General features: G+C 36.8%; 1 protein-coding gene across 1 annotated transcript; it reads left to right on the top strand.

The window, feature by feature from the left end:
• Positions 1–5,850: 5,850 nt before the first annotated feature.
• On the top strand, positions 5,851–12,140 carry LOC6050358 (ADP-dependent glucokinase). The gene is made up of 3 exons (XM_001866943.2): positions 5,851–6,404; positions 6,463–6,627; positions 10,977–12,140. The coding sequence occupies exons 1-3, from the start codon at positions 6,052–6,054 to the stop codon at positions 11,950–11,952; spliced, it is 1,494 nt and encodes a 497-aa protein (XP_001866978.2). The 5' UTR covers positions 5,851–6,051; the 3' UTR covers positions 11,953–12,140.
• Positions 12,141–21,157: the final 9,017 nt, after the last annotated feature.

Raw genomic sequence — 21,157 nt, 5'->3', positions numbered from 1 at the left:
TTTATGGATTCAGAAAAATAAACATGATACTTCGATAGTTTTTAAAATTATTGTTTTATTATGAAAAACGTTATCATTTAGAAATGTGAGAAACCTTGTCATTAACAAATTTGTAAGTCCATATAGAGCAACTTCCAACCTTTTCGCATTTTTTCGCGATTAAAAAATGTATATATTTGTGTACAGTAAATCCTCGATTATCCGAAAACCTTGGAAAAAAATTCACTTCGGATAGCTGATTAAATTGTTGGGACATCACAATTTAACAAAAAAAAACGTTACTTAATCCACCCTTAGGTGGTTGGTGCCTCCCTCACATTTAAAGGGTGCTATCCAAAATAGACACAATAGGGCGGACCTTTCAGTGTTCCATCAATTGGACTCATTATTAGTACCATCAGATTAGGTAATCAGATCTTCATATTTCAGGGCACTTATGTGCTTACAACTTATGATAGGGTAGTCAAATCTCCAATTTAATTCGTGCTCGTTGGAAAGGTCTTACCTATCCAAAGATAGGTCGCATGATATATTTGGACAACGTTTTCATCAAAATATCTGAGATCTGGCCCCCAAAAAGTGTAAAAATAAGACTTAAGTGCGTATAACTTTTGATAGGGTTGTCAGATCTTCAATATTTTGAACGCGTTGGAAAGGTCTTTTGATTTTTATCCAACGACAGATCGCATGATAGTTCCGGACAACGTTTTCATCAAAATATCTGAGATCCGGCTTCGAAAAAGTGTATGAATAACACTTAAGTGCTTGTAACTTTTGATATAACTGTCAGATTTTCAATGTTTTAGACGCGTTGGAAAGATTGGAAAGATTGGAAACATTTCTTACAAAAACCACCCTTTTTACAATCTTACAGACTTTTGTAAAAATCGTTTTTTTTAGCATAACTTTTGAAGTACTTAACTAAACTGCGTAATTTTTAATAGCGACTTATGGGACCCCAAGACGGATCAAATGACGCCAAAACGGACAAAATCGGTTAAGCCAATGTCGAGATAATCGAGTGACAATTTTTTGATCAACATCCCACCACACACACAGACATTTACTCAGAATTTGATTCTGAGTCGATATGTATACATGAAGGTGGGTCTAGGAGGTCTAATTGAGAAGTTCAGTTTTCGAGTAATTTTATAGCCTTTCCTCAGTAAGGTGAGGAAGGCAAAAATAATTTACTGAAAATATGTATATCATGCTTAAAATGGTCATCGATGCAATTAAATGCAGTTTAAATTGCTTAAGTTCATTGCACGTCTATTTTCATTGAAATTTTGAAGTTAAAAATCACAGTCTCCGCCTGATTTTTAGCCAATATTGAAGGGGGGGTGGACGCGCATACATTTTTAAAAATATTTGCAGCGTTATTATTTTTTTAATGTGATTTTTTTATTTTATTAAAGGTTGGAGCTTTTTGTTAAAGATTTCATATTTTTGGTGAGAGCTTTCCATAATTATTTGCTTTATAATTCATATTTCATATTCATATTATATTCTCATAATCAAATTAAAATCCCTTCCATATCTTCCCTTTCACCAATTAATATTTCCCAAATTTGTACAAATATATTGAATATAATTACACCGACCAACAAAATTTCTGCGCAAGCTCAACTCGAGGGGAAGCATGAACTTTGAGACCCGAATGGATTTTCTCCAAAGTTTGTACGGAGAATTAGTGCTGTTCGCTACTCCCACATATTGCATGCGCAATTTTTGCATGTATGTAACAGCGACGAACCGCCCTAATTCTCTATACAAGTTTCGGAGATAAACCATTCGGCCCTGTCTAAATATTTTGGAAAAAATCAAAGTGCACGTGTTTCTGGGGACCTCAAAGTTCATGCTTCCCCTCGAGTTGAGCTTGTGCAGTTGGTCAGTGTTATTTGCGTATGTTTGCGTAGTGTTAGCTACGGTATGTCCACGCATCTTTCCTCCCCTGTTGATTTTGTGAAATTTGCAGGATTGTAAAATGCATAACAAACAAATAAAAGATAAAAAAAGTATTTTTTCTTGATGACAATTCAAACTTGTAAACGAAAATTATTCTAGCTTTTTGATAACGTGCACCATTTTCTTGTTATTAAATTATAGCATGAGCATGAGCATGAGAGATCACCCATGGTTGCCCCTCCGTTGCTGAACAGAACCGTAATATCCTTTCAGCACTACTGATCATAGGCTTCGACTATCTAGTAGTGTTTCCCTTATCAACAGCATGTATGAATGCGCCATTTTCTTGTTATTAAATTATAATTCAAAAATACTATTTAGTCAGATGAATCTTCATTATTTATCATACTGATCTTTAAATTTTTGGTAGTTTGGATTTGTTATTGATATTAATTTTCTTCATTTTCACTTTTCACTTTAATTGTCAAAATCGTCATGCAGCTTTGAAATATTCATTTTTGTTCAACTTAAACATTCGCAATTCGCAATTTTCAGTGTAAGAACGGGCCTTGACCGATCTTATGCACCAGGTTCCCGACGAACACGCACTGCCCTTACACCTACATCTCACCGTTGCTCTGAGTCAGTACGAGCAGCACGCTAGAACACGCTTTGAGTGTTCGTGCCAGGCATGCACACCTTCTTTTCCGGTTACGCATTTTAACTCGGCCGGGGTGGTACATTACGTAGGGTTTGATGTAAGTACAAGCGCCTAACCATTTATAGTGTGCCTATCAACGTTCATTAAAGCAAAAACTGTTTTATTTTTAGTTTGAATTCAAAAACTAATTGTTACTAACTGTGTATTGTTTTCTCCTGAAATCTTCCCTAATGTTAAGTCGTGTTATCTGTTGATATTTCTTATGTCACGGTGTTTTGTTACAATTTTTTGGACCTAAGCATGTTATTCAAAAGTTTACCAAAAGTACAATAGTAGTATTTGTGTTAATACTTTAATCATTCCTTAAATTGAGTAAGGGCTCGAACCACACTTGCTTAAGAAAAAGGTGAAGTTACAAAACAATGGACAGTGAAGGAAATATACTTTGTAAAGAATCAATAGTAAGAGAATCATAATTGTATGTAAAAAAGTAAAAAGTATAAGCTTGATGTAGTAGATCTAGAAATAGGCAATAGTTAATAAATAGAGATAACAAACAAGCTTAGATTATTGTTATGATGGACTAGATAAAAAATTTATCAAATAAATAAATAAAGAAGTAAATCAACAAAGAATAGGCAAATGATAAATAGACTTGGTATTACTAGTACATTAGGGGAAGGTTTATTTTAAAGAAAACACACAGTTTGTTAAAGCAGCATTATTTGGAAAAAAGAGTGCAAGCATTGAGAGATACGAGAATCAAGAGTTAATAAATCAAAACCAAAATGGTAAACAGAAGAATTAGTGAAGAAGTACGAATCAGTAGAGCAAAAAGAAAAAAAAAAAAAAAAAAAGATAGGTGGTAGCTGAGAATGAAGAGAATAGAAACCCCGTTGTGCGATGTTTCAGGTACATCCACAGCAGTTGACTCAACATACTGCGAATCGAAACAATACCGTCTACAATCACAAATTACTTCCCTTTCCCACATTGTCGCGCCCCTTTCTTTTAGCCGTCTCGACTCTGACCCGCGGTGGTCAAAGGTTTACGATCCGTTTCCACAGGCCACCAGCTAGGTCATCATGAAAACCAAGCCAACGTGGAGGTAAGAAAATAGGACACTCGCAAGGAACCAGAGCTATACTGTTCTGATCAAGATAATTCGGAAGATCTAACAGAACTACGGATGTAGTTAGTTACGCTCCTTCCAGGATGTTCCTTACGTGGACGTCAACCGAAGAGCACGCAACAAGGTCAATACCATTGCATGCTCTGAGGTATCAATCCTTGGCCTGCATTTTTGTTCAACTTAAACATAAAAAAAACTCAAAAGAAATAAATTTGGCAATTTAGGTTTTTTTGTGTTCCTTTTTTCTTTTCAACATTTACGAAAACACCAAATGGATCAGAATTTTTTTCAAGATACAGCCCAGACTCGATTATCTGAAGGCATCGGAAAAAAAAATCACTTCGGATCAACGAATCACGATTTTTATTTCTCAAGAACTCGAATTGGATTTTTAAAGTAAAAAAAGAAATCAAGAAAAAATAAGATTTTGTTCATGTTTCGATTGTTCAAAGTCCCATACAAACCTTCCAATAATCGAACTTCGGATAATCGAGTCTGGATTGTACAGATTTTCAAATCTCTTAAACTCATTTTTTTATTCATGGAATTTTTTAATCATTTAAAACTCCCTAAGGAGCATGAAACAACATTTAAACTATATTTATTACAAAGTGAATTCTTTATTTATTACAGTCCAGACTCGATTATCCGAAGGTTTAGGAAAATATATCACTTCGGATAATCGAATCCCGCAAAAATATATAAAAAATATTTTTTTTCGCGGTCTTATGTTCGATTGTCGAGCTTAAGTGATTTAGAATTATTAAATCCAAGTTGGCGGCTAATATGGCGGGGATGAAATATTTAAATACCGTAATCTGGGGTGAATCGGGACTACAGTCTGAATAGGGACAGCAGTTTTCAGAGCACTTAAAGCATTTAAATTTGGAAATGGATGTACACATTTTGTTGGCCTGAGTCTGTTTTAACCGAAATCAACCAGAAAAATCAAAATATTGTGCTCCAACATGGTTAAAACTGCTGTCCCAATTCGCCCCATGTGTCCCGATTGACCCCAGTTTACGGTAATGCATTTGTAATTTAATTGGCAATCGACAATTTAAATTTGACTAAAATTACCTTGTATAACTCGAATTTTATGTTAAAAGTAAGAAAATAAAAAAAACTTTTTTTTGTTCCTGATTTATAGATTATTTGAAATCCAATAACTTCGGATAATCGAGTCTGGACTGTATAGCAAAGTCTGACAGCTGCCAAAAGCATGAAACCACGTAGGTACTCGAAACTCATCGAATAATGTGGTTGAAATATCTATGATCGGTTGACAACTGAATTTGACGTTTGAGTGCTTTTTCGAACAAATCCACTATGTACTTGCTTTTCCTCATTATCACATTATTCACAGTAATTGAGTACTAAAGCCCTATGTAAATTTGTATGTACAACGGTAAAAAACACGATTAAAAACCATTTCTGATCAGTTTTTCTCATTTTAATGCAAAAAAAAATATTGACAAGACAACATTTTTTCGATGGATCAAATATGGTCCCCTTGGAACGAGCTGTCAAGTAGGAGCTTTTCTGTCAAGAAGGACCGCGAGGTCAATTTTTCCAAATTGATTTAAAAATCCATTTACATTTTACATTTTAAACTCTTTGTGGTCGTACAAAGGGTCATTGTACTCAGAAAAATAAGCTTGTTCGCTGTAAACAATAATATCAGCAATCTAAGCTTCATTTTAGGACCCAATTGAAATTATGATTTCCACCGCAGTTTGCGCAGTTTGTTTTCCTTTACCTAAACCTTGAATTGTTAACTCAAAAAAGGTGCCGTGTTAATGCTACAAGAATAACCATCATGACGAAGAACTTTAGATACTTGACGTCCCGAGATGGGAAAGGGTGTTTCATCTTCAGGCGTTTCATTTCACTTTGCGAAATTTTGGATTGCTACCCCATACAGAGCCCTAAAACGATCTTCTTCAAAAATGAACAACCCTATCATATTGGAAACATTTCAATCAGGGCTAACGTCGTAACCATTCATAACACCCGGCGATGGTAGGGAACATTCTCTGCGGACATTGCCCATGATGCCCATATACCGGCAACGACGACGACGACAACGATTGCAGAGGTAGAGATCCATTCATGCCTCCTCTGCCAAGTTCAAAACATAAACAGAAAAACTCTCTACGTATGCATTCAGTCTCGTTTTGTCATCTTCTCCTATCACACTCACTTCGTTTCGGTGGTCTCTCTGCGCCCGAAAAACCGGCTTAAACGTTAATCAATACTCTTAATTGACTGTCGCGACCGTTCTCTCGTCGCAATCTAATGCATTCCAGTAGTTTCTAGTTCGGTTGGTTTAGTTCTGAATTGGTTCGCGATGGGCTCGCTGTCCTCGTACTTTTCGCTGCTGACCGTACTCAGCGTATTTGCGGCCCTGTTTGCCATCATCTACCAGGGCTACCTGGCCTCGCTGGACCTGCGAAGCCTCACCGACATCCTGAAGAATCTGAACCACCTTGAGTTTGCTGTGCAGGTGTCGAAACCGCGCGTCGCCATCGGTTACGGCTCGTGCAGCGATCTGTACGTGAAGGCCGTCGACTTCCTGAACTTTACGGAGGCGTTGCAGCGCTCGCTGGACCAGACGACGCCCTTCAACGTGGACGACATCACCACCGAGGACGAGTTCCTGCAGAGCTTTGCGTACTACTTTCAGCGAGGAGCCGCCGCAGAGTATAACATCTTCAATTAAAGTCCAAGAATGTTATTTTATCCGAATCTTGTATTTCAGGAGGTTCACCGGCAACAAGGAGCTATTCCAGAAGCTGGTTCGGGTGGCGAAAAAGCATCCAGCGGCCGAACCGCGATGGGCACTGGGAGGTAATGCGCCGGTCATCGGATCCCGTCTGGCTGCGGAAGGAGCCGAAGTGGTGCTCGCAGCGAAGATGTCGTCCAAGTGAGTATGGGGGAAAATAGGGAAGATGAAAAAGGGAACAGTTCACTAGCTGCACGGGTCTGCATTACTGTGAAAACAAAGAGACGAGATGTCTCTTTAATTGAGTTTAACAAATGTTTTTCTTCCTTGTGATATTTTTGTCTTCCTTACCTCACTGAGGAAAGGCTTTAAAATCACTCGAAAATGAACTTCTTAAATAGGCCTCGTGGACCCACCTTAACTAGAGAGCCTGGAGCTTATTAGAGAACGAAAATCTCAAACCAAAAGTACCAATCGAAGCACGAGAACTGTCAAACGGAGGTACCAATCGAGCAAAATCTTTTGTCTTATGCTCGATTGGTACCTCCGTTTGACAGTTCTCGTGCTTCGATTGGTACTTTTGGTTTGAGATGTCCGTTCTCTAATAAGCTCCAGGCTCTCTAACCTTAACGTATACATATCGACTCAGAATCAAATTCCGAGCAAATGACGGTGCGTGCGGACGGGCGGTTGCGTTGATTGCCTGTTTCTGTACCTAATTAAAATTCTCAAGAGTAACCTTTTGAAAGGGTTAAAAACGCTTTTTTTACGTTTCTAAAATCGTAGGCTAGATTTTTAAATTTCGATTTTTTTTATAAAAATAGCAGAAACTTTCACAAAAGAGTAGTTTCCTTCATTTTTGCAAATCAACTTTTCTTTGTATTTTTTGATTTGGATGAAACTTCGTTCTTGTCAAAAGAAGTCACTTTGCATCATTATTATTATTTTTTCCATGCAAGTCTCCATACAATTTAAGGAGCTATCGAGAAATTAAAAGTGAGAGTGTGTGCAACATGGAGTTAAACTTTCTGTGCAGTTGCTGTGAAGGTTCCCATGGCACTTCAAAAAGTTTAACTCCATGTTGCACGCACACACTCTCATTTTTAATTTCTCGATAGTCATACAAAATGGATATATAAATATCACAGAAAAAAAAAAATGATGGTAATATTCATCAGGAAATGGTGACAGATTTTGTGGGGACCATCCATAAACCACGTGGACACTTTAGGGGGTATGGCGATTGTCCACGCTCCATACATAAAAGATTTTTTTTGTATGGACAATTGTCCACGAGGGGGGGGGGGGGTTGCGATTACCAAAAAAATTGTCCACGTGGTTTGTGGATGGTCCCGTGACAAAAAAAAAGATTAATTTTACCCCAGAAAATGATGAATTTTCATCAGATTTTGATGAATATTCATCAGGTTCACATTTTTACACATTTTGTATGTAATATTACTCAAAAAAAAGAGGTAATATTCAACCTACCAAATTTTCAACATTCCAAAATTCAATATTTTTTTCTGTGTACCCCCGTCTTGGTAGGACTTGGCCATGATAAAGAAGTCATAGTGCATGATAATGCTAAATTTGGTTCCGGAGATAGGATTTTTTGTAAAAAAAATATGTATTTTGAAAATGTCCTAAAAACCGGGCAAAAATTTAAAAAAAAATCATTAAGCTTAAATCATTACTGTCCAGACTCGATTATCGGAAGCATCGATTATCCGAAGGTTCGATTATCCGAAGGTTTGTATGAGACTTCGAATAATCAAATATTTTTCAAATCGTTTTCTTTTTCTTGTTTAATGTTTAAACATCAAATGCGAGTTCTGCGACCCTGTTTTGGTCAAATTTGAATAGCTGATTGTAGAGGTGGGCAAAACCGCTCTTTTTTAGGAGCCGCTCATTTTCGTTCGCTCATAAAAAAGAGCCGCTTTTTTGAACGGCTCTTTCGCTCTTTTTCAAAATTTGGTTAAAAAGGTTTTTTTTAAGATTCGTGTGATTTTATAAGTTATTTCACATTGGACTTTTACAAATTATTTGATAAAAAAAATAAAACTGAAAACGAGAAGTTGTCCTTGAACACCATAGGTCTTGGCGGTCTCTATGTCAAGATTTCTACTCGAAACTAAACATTCGAGTAATTGAATGGCATCCAAACTTAAATCTATTAATTTTAAAATTGCGTTTATTTCTGCAAGAACTGAACTACTGCTGATATTTTATTTGGAGAAAACATTCTTTGAACTCTATCCTACATTCTGATTGAATCGATAAAGTCTATAAACGCTAAAGTTTAATCGGACAAAAGGATTTATTTTTTCCGAAATCTCTAAACTATTCAGTAGATTTTTGGAAATATTTCACAAACTATGAAATTTGAAATTCTCAAATTTGTATTCCGGTAATATTTTAATGTTCAATCAGTTGTAAAGTAAAAAGTTTTTTTTTCATATTGTTTTAAAAAATCATTTACTTTTGGGATTGATTTTTATAAAGATTTAAATATTTAAAATTGCATTTTCAACTCTCAAAAACAAATTTAGACCAAATTTTTTTTTGAGATTCAATGCATTATATTTATAACAAAAATCATGCCATCTTGAGCCGGTTCTTTCGAAAGACCGAAGTTTAAAAAAGAACCGTGGTTCTTTTTTTTTGTGAGCCACGGTTCTTTCGCTCTTTTAAGTGAACCGGCTCTTTTAGCGGCTCGCTCTTTTTTTGCCCACCTCTAGCTGATTGCCTAATAAATAATAATATTTTTTTTCCATACTTCGCCACCGCCATATTGGCCGCCTTTTAGGAGTTTAAAAATTTTAAATCACTTTAGCGTAGTTTAGGGCCCTGGGCTTTGTCATAATGAGTATCATAGGTTTGATGCTTGTTTGGTAAAGAGTATGATTTGATCTGATGTGGAATTAAAATCGAAGTTTTCAGTTTATTGCTGAAGCTTCCATTTTTACACATGGACACCACTTCATGCTACGAGAACCCACTTTGACGCAGTCTCAGGGCTTTATCGATGGCCGGTAAGCTGTCATCGAGACAAGGAGGTTCTCCGATAGTGGAAATATCACATTTGTATAAATGTGATTTTTCCCTATCTTAATGTGGGTGTCAGGTTAGGATGCGGGTTTTTAAAAAAATAGTTTTTGTCTAATTTAGGATTTTAACTATAAATATCCACTTTTTATACTTTGCATTTAGTTATTTAGGGACAAAATTAGGAATAGTGAATTTAGTAATTCTATCAGAATTGGTGATTTTCATTCAAGTAGCAAAAAAAACCATTATGATTTTTCAAAATTTCCATAGAGTCTCGATCAATCAATAGTGAAATGATATCGGACTAAATTCGTTGATCTGTTGAACTAACGGTTGTCGGATTATGATTGTATCGACCATTGTTGCGAATCGAGGATCTACCGGAATTCTAACGATCAAATAGTCGTCTCTTTTTCAATTAGCGACTTTTAAAATATGACCTGTTAATCTATTTTTTTTTTTGTTTTTAAAAGAAGCCAGACAGGTTTTAAGAGGTACGTACTAGAATTTTTGGCTTAAAATTTAAATTTCGGAGATTTTAGATAAGAGTAGGTTTCTGATAGGTTGCTTTAAATTTTGTATTTAACGGTGCACATCAACCACAGCTTTTGCACCCAGATTTTTATTACAGACATTTTAGTATCTTCAAAATTACGGGTACTACCGAAATATTTTTTTATTCATCCCCTAAAGTACTGTCCACAAAGTAATTTACAACAAAGTTTGACTAATTTTACAATTCCGTTGTTGCAGGATTGGGTCCGTAAGTTTGAAAATTTTGGAATAACAAGACAACAACTTCCTTCGTTGCTGTGCACCCTTAATTCAAGTTAGGTAGTTATCCGCGAATGAATATTTGGACTTATATGAATAATTGAACATTTTGGACTTATGAATAACACATAACTGTGCATTTATTCTAGAGTCAGATCCATACAGCGTCAGTGTTTATTTGGTCGAAGTGTACTTATTCATTGGCAGATCTGATTCTAGTTGTAATGTACGACAAGACTACTGACGGACGTGACAGGACGAGGGCCCAGTTTAGAGGTTTCGACATCAACGATGTGCGGCTGGATCACCCTCCCAAAAAAAATAAAAATCAATTTAGCGTAGTTTAGGGGTCATACTTAAGCTCGACAATCAAAAATTAGATAACGAAAAAAGATTTTTTTTTTCCAAGGCTGGACTGTACCATAGAATGTAACATTCTCAAGTTGGGACCATCCATAAACCACGTGGACACTTTTTTGAGTATCTGCGAATTCGAGCCAAATCGACTCGAGGCTCGAGCCAAAATTCTAGATGGGTTTCGATTTTTTAGTCTACATTAGGCCGATGCTAATATTTTTCAAAGTTTTTGTCCCTCGGCTCTGGCCGGGGTCGAAAGGAAAGCAAAACAAAAAAATATAAAAATTGAAATAACAAGCCATAGTCTCAACACAAAAACATCAAATAAAATTTGTACCAGCCTAAATTAACAATCCCACTTCTTCCAGGTTGAAGACCCACCTGCGGCCGGACGTCCGCCTAACCGGTAGCCTCATCGAGGAAGATGACATCCATCTGATCCTGGAGTACAAGACCGGCGACCGATGGGGAACGCTCGAATCGCCGCGAGCCAACCGCTACATCCTGCACAGCGACTACCACAATCCGTTCATCACTTCGCTGGAGGAGTTTGAACAGGCCCTGCCCAACTTCAATCCTCACTTGTTTATCGTTAGTGGCCTCCAGATGATGGACAATTACGAGTACGAAGCTGGCATTCGCGAGGGTCGCATCATGAAGGTTCGCCACCAAATACAAGCCCAGTCGAGGGAAACGCTGGTCCACTTTGAGATGGCCAGCTTCGTTGAGCTGGAGTTGCTACAGCAGTTGCTCAAGAACGTTATTCCGTTCAGCGATTCTTTGGGGATGAACGAGCAGGAGTTGGACAATCTCGGACAGGTGCTGCAAACTTGCAAGATCAGCTTGGTGGCCGATTGCAATCCCCGAGTGGCGGCATCGCTCGACCAAGCAAGAACCGTGTTCCGGATGCTGAACGACGATTTCTTCCGGCACCGATTAGAGGATCCTCACCGCCGGATGATCTCCCGCATCCATCTGCACACCCTCGCCTACCAGGCCATTCTGGTGGCCAAGGGCAGCAGCTGGAAGCACACGAAAAATGCGGCTGCAAAAGCGTCCTTGACGGCCCATCGGCACGTGTGTGCGACCTCGATCGTAAATCCGGACGCTTCGTACCGGCTGCTGGATGACAGCTTTGCCACTTCCACGCAGGAAGGGTCTCGGAGAATTCCGTTCGCCGTGAAGGATCCGGTGTCCTGCTGGGACGAAACCATCACAATCAACGAGCAGCACGAGGTGGAGGTCGAAATCTGCGTGGCACCAGTGCTGATCTGTAAGGTGGCCAAGCAAACGGCCGGAGCGGGCGATAATATCTCCGGAGCCGGACTGATACTACAAATCTAGTGTGTAGTTGTAGGGATGATCATTCCACGTTTTCAAGTGATATTGTTACGCAAAATGTTTCCAAATTTTAATCCTCAAAGCTTTCAAAGATCTGTTCCCGTTCTGGACTCTTTACGACATTCCTAATGTTTTAGTTTTAACCTTTGCAACTTTTGACAATACAGTTGAAATGATATTACGCAAAAAAATTGTTTTTCTCTTTTTCAATTTCAATATACAGGAAAGTCAAATATCACAAACCAGAGAGTTCACTAATTGTAACATTCTTCAATGATACGTAACATTATCGAAGAACGAAAAGAAAAATTCAGGATAATTCTATAAATACAATCTATTAATAAAACTTATTCAAACAATGGCCTTTTACACTGTAAAATCTCTTCCCAAAATCAAATGAATTTGTATTTAATATTTTTCCTTGAATAGTTATTTTTATAACTCAAATAAAAAAAAAAATTATAGCATACGTGCTTTGAGTTTAAGATACTTGAAGTTCCATAAAACACAGCATTTTCTTTTTTAACACCAACAATTGGGTAATGGGTATCAAACGACGCAATATTTTGAATGCATTTCAAGGCCGTTGCAAATTTGCCTTATAATACCAACTCACAAAGCAAAGAATCCTGAAATCAAAAGGACAGATTTTGTTTTTTGCTCGAAATTAAATAAAGCAAGCCTGAAAATTATCATTAGGGGCAGGGGGGGCAGAATGGCCCATGGGGGCAGAATGGGCCACCCTTGGTTTTGGGCTTTAGAATGTATTTAGACCAAACGTAAGGCAAGGGTCTTATAAAGGACGTCAAATAACATCACCATACTGAAAACGACGTTTGAATTCATTGTATTTTTCGAATTATGAGCAAAAATGTAAATTATTGACAAAACCACGCAAATGTTGTTCTTTTCGAGGTTTTTAAATAAGCTTTCTGAAAAGTTGGATTGTTTGAAAAAGTTTGTACAATGCTAATAATGTTACTACATGTTACTACCAAGGTATGCAAACAACAACGGAACCTTCAAATCATTTAGAGGCTTGGTGGTGGAAGTGTTAAATTAAAATCCACTTGGGGGCAGAATAGACCACCCTTTTTCTGCCTTATAAAAACAATCAAAAGTTACGAAATTCGAGCTAATTGGATTATTTCGCTCCTGGTAGCTTCACAAATCACGTTTAATGCAACATTAGTTGATTTTTTAGTTGTTTTGATGCTTTTTTTTAAAAAATAATGTCTTATTACAACATATTAACACTATTTTCAAAAATGTTTGTTTTGGTAAGTGACTATTTTTATGAAAGTGGTCTAACTTCATGGAAACTATGTTAGAAAGGTTCCTTAAGTCATTTCTTATCTCCCTTCAACGTTGTATTAGACGAAATGGCTTGTTTTCTAAGGTGGCCCATTCTGCCCCGCAGGGTGGTCCATTCTGCCCCGCACCCTGGAAAGTAGTCGAAAAAACTTTTTTTTTAAAGTGCACCAAAAATAGTTTTAATCTAAAAATTTTCATTAACCCAGTATACAACATTGAAGGGAACATCCCAAAGCATAAGCCTACTACACTGAATTCATAAATTTGCATGTTTATCTATGGTTTTTTGCGCATTTTACTTAGGCGGGCCATTCTGCCCCCCCTGCCCCTACATTTGCTGACAGAAAAAATAGAAAATAAATCGGAAACTAAACAAATTTGAAACAAATGTGTTAGAGATCCACAAATTAGCAAATTAAAAAAATATTTAAAACCAGGATTTCAAAATTGAAAAACAAACTTGAAAAATTTAAAAATAAAAAACTAAAAAATCAGTAACTCAAAAAATTTATAACATCAAAAAAAAAATAAAAAAATAGCATTGGAAATTCAAAATTTAAAAGTTTCAAAAAATCAAAAATAAAAATATTAAAAAAAAATACAATTCTGGAGTTTTTTAAATGGGTCCAAGAAACAAAATTTATTATTTCTGCGTTTTGGGTGTTTTTTAATACCCCTGATTTTTTTAATTCTACAGTTTTTCTTAAAAGGTTCAAAAACTAAATTTTAAATTTCAGCTTTTTATGTGCCTTGAGACACCCAAAAACCAAAAAATTAAATTTTGTTTTTGGACTTTTTAAGAGCGAGTTTTTCACCGATGTGAAACAGGTCGTATCGAGGTGGTCCGATTTGGATGAAACTTTCAGGGTTTGTTTGTTTATACATGAGATGAACTCATGTCAAATATGAGCCCTCTACGACAAAGGGAAGTGGGTTAAAACGGGCATTGAAGTTTGAGGCCCAAAAAACATGAAAAATCTTAAAATTGCTCGCATTTCCGTAAAACTTCATCAATTTCAACTCTCTTAGATGCATTCGAATGGTATTTTGAAGCCCTTCAAAATGTGCTATAGACATCCAGGATTGGTTTGACTTTTTCTCATAGCTTTTGCAAATTTCTGTTAAAAATTGATTTTTTTAAAACCTTAATAACTTTTGGCAACAGCCTCCAACACCCATACTCCCATAGGTCAAAAGTTAGGGAATTTCATGGACTATAAGTCTACGGTATTAACTTTTTGGCCAGTCGCAGTTTTTCTCATAGTTTTACGATTTTTCTAGAACAAACATTTTACAACGTTAGTTTTTGCCCTGTAGGCCTCCATAGCGGCACTTTTTGGTCTCAATTTTGACATATTCGGAATCCTCAGAAAATTTTACATTAGATTGAGGTGTTGGAATTTTGAATTTGATTGGAAAAAATGCCATTTATAAATAATTAAAACATTATTTAGCATTTTGTCGGATTAGGGGTAAAACAAGTTTTCGCCTACTTGATACAGCATTTGACGTATTGATCGTAGGGTAAATAAGATCTATTTCTATTTTCAAAAATGTTTTGTTTAATTATTTTTCAAATCAAAATTACAACTCCAATACTTCTAACTTACGTGAAATTGTCCGAGGATTCCTAATATGACAAAATTGAGACCAAAAAGTGCCGTCTTCTTGGCCTACAGGGCAAAAACTAACGTTGTAAAATGTTTGTTCTAGAAAAATCGTAAAACTATGAGAAAAACTGCGATTGGCCAAAAAGTTAATACCGAAGGCTTATACTGCCGTTCTACGCATAATTGTCCCATGTTCAAAAAAGGGCATCTGAGAAAAACGCGATTGAAATTTTTCGATCGATTTCTGTGTTTCTACGCATAATTTTCCCGTGGGTCCCTATGCGCCCTATATGTCCCTAGTCACCCCAGTTAACATTTCATCACCCTTATTTGTAATCCTCTTACAGCTAAACAGGTAAACAAGATGAAATACTTCTTAAAACTCATGATTTAGTGATAGAAAATACTTGGTGGGACAATTATGCGTAGAAGTTCAACGATGGGACAAACAGACTTGGTGTTGTTTTCAATGATTTTCTGAACAAAGTACTAGATTTTATGTGTTTTTCTGAAAGTATACGTAAAATTAAGCTTAAAAATGATAAAAAGTCACAATCGTACAAAAATGACATGGGACAATTATGCGTAGAACGGCAGTATAGTCCATGAAATTCCCTAACTTTTGACCTATGGGAGTATGGGTGTTGGAGGCTGTTGCCAAAAGTTATTAAGGTTTTTAAAAAATCCATTTTTAACAGTAATTTGCAAAAGCTATGAGAAAAGTCAAACCAATCCTGGATGTCTATAGCACATTTTGAAGGGCTTCAAAAGACCATTCGAATGCATCTAAGAGAGTTGGAATTGATGAAGTTTTACGGAAATGCGAGCAATTTTAAGATTTTTCATATTTTTTTGACCTCAAACTTCAATGCCCAATCTTAAGATTTATTGACTTCAACTTTAGGTCCTCAAAAGCCACACATTTTTCATTCTTGCAACAAAAAAAAACATTTTTTTATGATCGATAACAATACTCCCCATTTTCGGCGAACAGTAAATTGGTTCCACTTTGACAGTTCAAAATTGAGGCCGTTTTGCGAACCACTATTCTGCACCCAGGTTGGCATCAGATTTGCTTTCTCTTTTTAGCAAAAGTTTTTTGTCCGGCGACTTCTAACTGTCTTTTTTTGACTGGGTCCGATATGTCAGCCAACATATTTCTCGGGGCTGTGACAGCTCGAGCTCGAGGTTAAATTATATTTTTTTTAATGGGCCTAAAAAACATTATTCAAAATGTTAATGTTTTAGAATTTTAGTTTTTCGGATTTTTTTAAATTTATTTTAATTTTGAATTTGAGTTTTGAATTTTCAAAATTTTAAATGCAAAAACTTTTTAAACGAGATAAACGCAAATCAACCCTTAAACAAGATAAATATAAAACGAGAGTAGTATTTTTTGTAGGACAATATTTATATATACTATTATAGTTGCTCAAAACAAAATTATGTGCACGGAAGAAATACCAAATCTCGAAAAAAAATTGTTATAAAATATCCGTAGTAACTTTTTCAAAGGGCAAAACCTTGTATGTAAACCAGGGGTGCCCAACCTTTTGGCTCTGCGGGCCAGATCTGATATTTCTAAAGCAGTGGCGGGCCGGAAGTATTGTTTGTTAAAAGTTGAAAAAGTAAACTTTTCTTTTCTCATATTTTTTTCAGGTCCTTTTTAGTAAACAAAGTATTTAACTAGTGTTGGAAATATGATTCGAATATTTTGATTTTAAAACTTTCAAAAATGAGTTTATTTGATTTATTTTTATTTTTTATTGCTTATTTGCAGCAATGCGATTATTTTTGTCGATTGCAATATCTTTTTACTTTAAAAAAAATCAAATTTAAATGGTTTTTGCAAGTTTCTTAAAGTTTTATTTCCTCAACTGAAAAATATATTTAAAAATCAATGAGGCACGATAAATTGTTTTGAAGCGAAATTTGGATTCAAAACTTTTGTACAAAAAACACTTTTGGCGTTGTTTTTAAAGTTATTTTAAAAACACACAAAACTTTAATATTGTGAAAAAATATATTTAGAATAGATTAGAAATTTATGAAAAAAAAATATTTTTGCACTCAGATTTCTTTACTCATTCTGAAATTAATTTTAATGTTTTAAAAATATTTGCAGCAATCTTCGTTTTAAGTACGATTAATTCCCTTTTTTATGCTTTTTTTTAAATGAAACTTTGTTCAGAAAAAATACATCATTTTTGACTACTCACTGATTGATTAAAAAATCAATTTTAATCAAGTTGCTCAAAATAGAAAAAAAAACTACAATTTGAAGTAACAAAGTAAAATTGATTAAAATTTATATTCAGTGTCTTTCTCAACATTTTTAGAAAAGAATCCAAGTTTTTCATCTATTTCACATTCAATGATAAGAATTTAATTCAAATATAAAGGTTGTTTGACTTTGAAACAAAAACATATTAATAAAATACGAAAGCAAAATCCAAATAATACGTTGACTTAGCAGTATTTTATCGCTAAAGCGAAAAAAACTTAATTTTCCTAATAAAAGCTTTTATTTCAAGTTTATTTTTTTAAATTTGGATACTCAACGTATTTATTCAATTTTTCATGAACAGCCTCAAGGGCCAGTCAAAGAACTATTTTGAAAAGCCGTAGCGGGCCGGATGAAATGGCTTCATGGGCCGGATCCGGCCCGCGGGCCGGACGTTGGGCAGGCCTGGTAAACAAACAGTCCATCCCACTTGTTCTAGTGACAGTTCAAAATATTTTTTTCTTATTTTATTAGGATTAGAAATTTAAGTACATTTTCCAAACTTTTTCTCACATATTTTAAGCAATAGGCTTATTATATTTACATAAGATAATTTAGCGCATTTTAAATAGATATGTACTTACAAGTAACGATGTCCTTCAAAGCTTCTGCTGCTGAAACAGTTTCCTCAGCTGCTCCACGTTGTCCTGCAAAGCGGAAAGGTTCATCCCATGGGCAAGCGCGCTCAACGGTTCCAGGGTGCTGTGCAAACTGCCGACGAGCCACGTGATTTTGCTCGCCACGTCGGGACTCTGTAAAAAAATAACCAAAACAAAAGTGAAGTGGTCGGAGATCAAAGCGGTGTTGATCGCTTACCTCGCAATCTTTTAAGGAATCGCCTACGATGGTTAGGCTATCGCTGAACAGTTTGATGCAACCGATGGCTTCCGCCGAAGTTTGAACCGGCTCTTGCTTAACGATGACAGGTTCTGCCAGCGATCGCACGTTTGTTATGCTGAGTTGGGTTGGTTCTTCATTTCTGGTGGCGTTCGATTCTTTCTTTTCACCGAGAACGAACTTCCTTACGGCCTCATACGTCGTAGCTTGTTCCCAACCGTAACGAAGCAGACCGTTGACCTGGAAGGCCCGGTTGTTCCAGGCGATCTTTTCCTTCATCGGTAGTCCATCCCACAGGCGGGCGGCCAATTTGGAACCGGATCCGAGTCGGTCACTCATCTCGGGCGAAACGCTCCGACGAAGATTCAACAGCCAGAACGTGTAAGCTGAGTAGACCAAGACCACGGGTTGGGGTGTGGTCGCCGGATCCTCCGGTTCATTTTTGACCGGCAGCATCTCAACCACCAAATCCAGCGTTTCACTCTTCTTCTCCTGGGGATCTGTCTGAGTGGCCTTGGACTTCTTCGGCCGCTCCTTCTTTTCCCGCTCCGAACACTCCTTCTTCCGGCTTGCCTCGTTCGTCAAGCTGGCTCGGTGCTTCCAGTAGGTCTTCTGAAGCCGCGGAAGTCGGGACCACTTTTTCAGCAGCTGCTTGTACGTGGAACCGATCTGCGGGGGCTTGGGATCGGCCGCCATCTGTCGCTGGACCTCCTCGGCCCACAGTGTGAAGGGTGAACAGCGCGGTTGGCGCTTTTTGGCTTTGACCTTTTTACCTTCATCACAACACTTGTGCAACTTTTCAGCACGGCGAGGGTTCTGCTCGGGGAGCGCTTCTGTAATTTGCTGCTGATTTTCTTCAACGACCTGGTCACTTTTGACCTGGTTTTCCGGATGGTTAGCGTTGGGAATTACGTGAACCTGAGGTAAGAAATCATAATTAAATAAATTTAAGTTTATTCGGACACATTTCAGAAGAAATAATTTTAATTTGAATTTGAAATCAAAATTTAGAATTTACCTTCAAATGCTCCTCTAGTGACAGAGAGTTATCTTGCTTCACGGGGACCGGTTCTGTGGTACCTGTGGCTTCTGCATCCAAAAATTTTGTAATTTTAGTAAATATTACAGAGGCAATGTAAAAATGGCCCAACTTACCTGCAACTTCCGGCAACGGTTTGTTCGGAGATCCACAATCAGTAGTTGGACTCGGTTTGATTCCCTTCTTACGGGCGGCGTTTCGAGCCTTTGCGGCCAGCTTGGCTTTGGTTAAACGTCCCATTTTGTGTTGTCTTTTTAGTTCCAAAACTATTTCTTATTTTACACTCAGAAAAAAGTACTGGCAAAATCCATAAGAACGTCTTATGACCTTTCGACATCAGGATTTTATTCGGATGTCATAAGATTTTCTTATGGCTGGGAGGGGAAATTTGACAAAGCCGTCAATTAAGATTTCCATTGAGTTATCTTATGACATTCATAGATGGAATTGTGTACAGAATATATGGCAATGCTCATGGAGATTATATTAATAAACATTGTTTTTTTATACCCTTTTTTTCTTATTTTTATTAATTGAATGAAAACAAAAAAATATTTAAATTTTCAGCGTATATATTTTTAAATTATCGTAATATAACCAAAACTTCATTTCCTTCCGCTGCTCGTCGTCCCGTTAGTTTCCGCAACCTCCGGTTTGCGTCTTTTGCTGGTGATTCGGCATGTTGTGCCGGATGGCCACCACCTTCGGCATGACCGCGTCAATCAAACTTAAACCTTCGACCGCTGCTCGGAACTGTCCTCACCGATGCTGTTCTCCGGATCCTTCTGGAGGATGCTGGGGAGGGCCGCCGGCGGAACCTACGGCCATTGATATTACCTAAAATACCAAAACAAAATATTTAACTTCGAACTAAAACCCACGAAACACCCGCCGCAGAACTTACCTGTGTCTTGGAGGTCGCGGTAAAACTCATAGCGGCGGCGGCAGCTTTGTGAAGTAGTTACCGGAACGAACTACGGGGCGATTTGGAGCAGCGAGCGTTTAAAATTGTCTGCTCGATCCGTCCTTTCGCCATCTTGAAATGTCAAAAAATTTTCACACTAGCATCATACGCGAAAACCATTGAAAAATTACAGATGAATTCCATAAGAATTTCTTATGAAGTCCATAGTCTATCAACAGTGGACAAAATACATAAGTAAAGTTTAGTTATAACCATATGAATTTATAGTGACGGTCATAAGATTGTCTATGAAAATCGCGAGAGCCTAGTGGATACTCAAATCAGACAGCACATAAGATGTAGTCTTATGAAAATCTTACATTCTTTTTCCTCAGTATACAAATTAAAAAATATATAAAAATTTTGGTCGAAGTGTCGCACAAATCGCACTGCGCTAAAATGTCAGGTAAACAAAAAAAGCAACAAAACACCACAGGTTATTATAACGTATGTAACGGTACCTTAAGTAACGCTTCATAGACTAAAAATCTCGACCAAATCGAAAAGTGCGATACTTTTGCGAAATCGAAATCAACCTGTCAAATAAAAGACTACGTGACGAAAAAAAAAACATCATGAAAAAAGCGCCATGTACATTCGGCGAAGAAAAACGAATCATAAAAAAGCATCCCCCTCAATGACAGCATGTCTATAGACGTTGGTGATTTCAAAAGAAGTTGTGTTTGTTTTTCTCAAATATTTAATTGGGATGATCAAGTATCAATAAAAAGAACGTTTTTCATCGTTTGTTATCATTAGAACATATTATTTTGCTTTTATATTAAAATGGGAATTGAAAATGGATGCTCAACATTCAAATGCGTTTTTTCTCAAAACGCATAGTTTGTACATAATGCTTTTTGAAATGTTGGCATCGGATTGTCAATCTTTCGTATCGCAATATCAATTTATTTACCGAAATAACAATTTTACAACTTGTGTGAATAACTGGTTCATAGAGATTTGGTGTTCCTTGCAACTACAGTCGACTCTCTGGCTGTCGATTTTCTCGATATCAATATTGCTCCATCTATCGATGAATTCTTCAGTCCCTTCAAACTGCATACTTCGACTGTCTTTATTCCTCGATATTTTCTCTTGCTTGAAGGATCTCTTCCTCGACGGTCCCTGATTCTCTCCCATAGCTGGGAATCAAGAAA

This window comes from Culex quinquefasciatus, chromosome 3 (assembly GCF_015732765.1).
Source record: "Culex quinquefasciatus strain JHB chromosome 3, VPISU_Cqui_1.0_pri_paternal, whole genome shotgun sequence".
Classification (NCBI taxonomy): Eukaryota; Metazoa; Arthropoda; class Insecta; order Diptera; family Culicidae; genus Culex; species Culex quinquefasciatus.
The sequence above is the reverse complement of the archived record's forward strand: the minus strand, read 5'-3'. Positions and strand labels throughout refer to the sequence as shown.

What these genes read in the sequence shown, in the direction of transcription:
- LOC6050358 (XM_001866943.2), top strand. Translation starts at nt 6,052, where the DNA reads ATGGGCTCGCTGTCCTCGTACTTTTCGCTGCTGACCGTACTCAGCGTA. An exon ending in CAGCGAGGAGCCGCCGCAGA is followed by an intron (nt 6,405 to 6,462) that starts GTATAACATCTT and finishes CTTGTATTTCAG; the next exon opens with GAGGTTCACCGGCAACAAGG. An exon ending in GCAGCGAAGATGTCGTCCAA is followed by an intron (nt 6,628 to 10,976) that starts GTGAGTATGGGG and finishes CACTTCTTCCAG; the next exon opens with GTTGAAGACCCACCTGCGGC.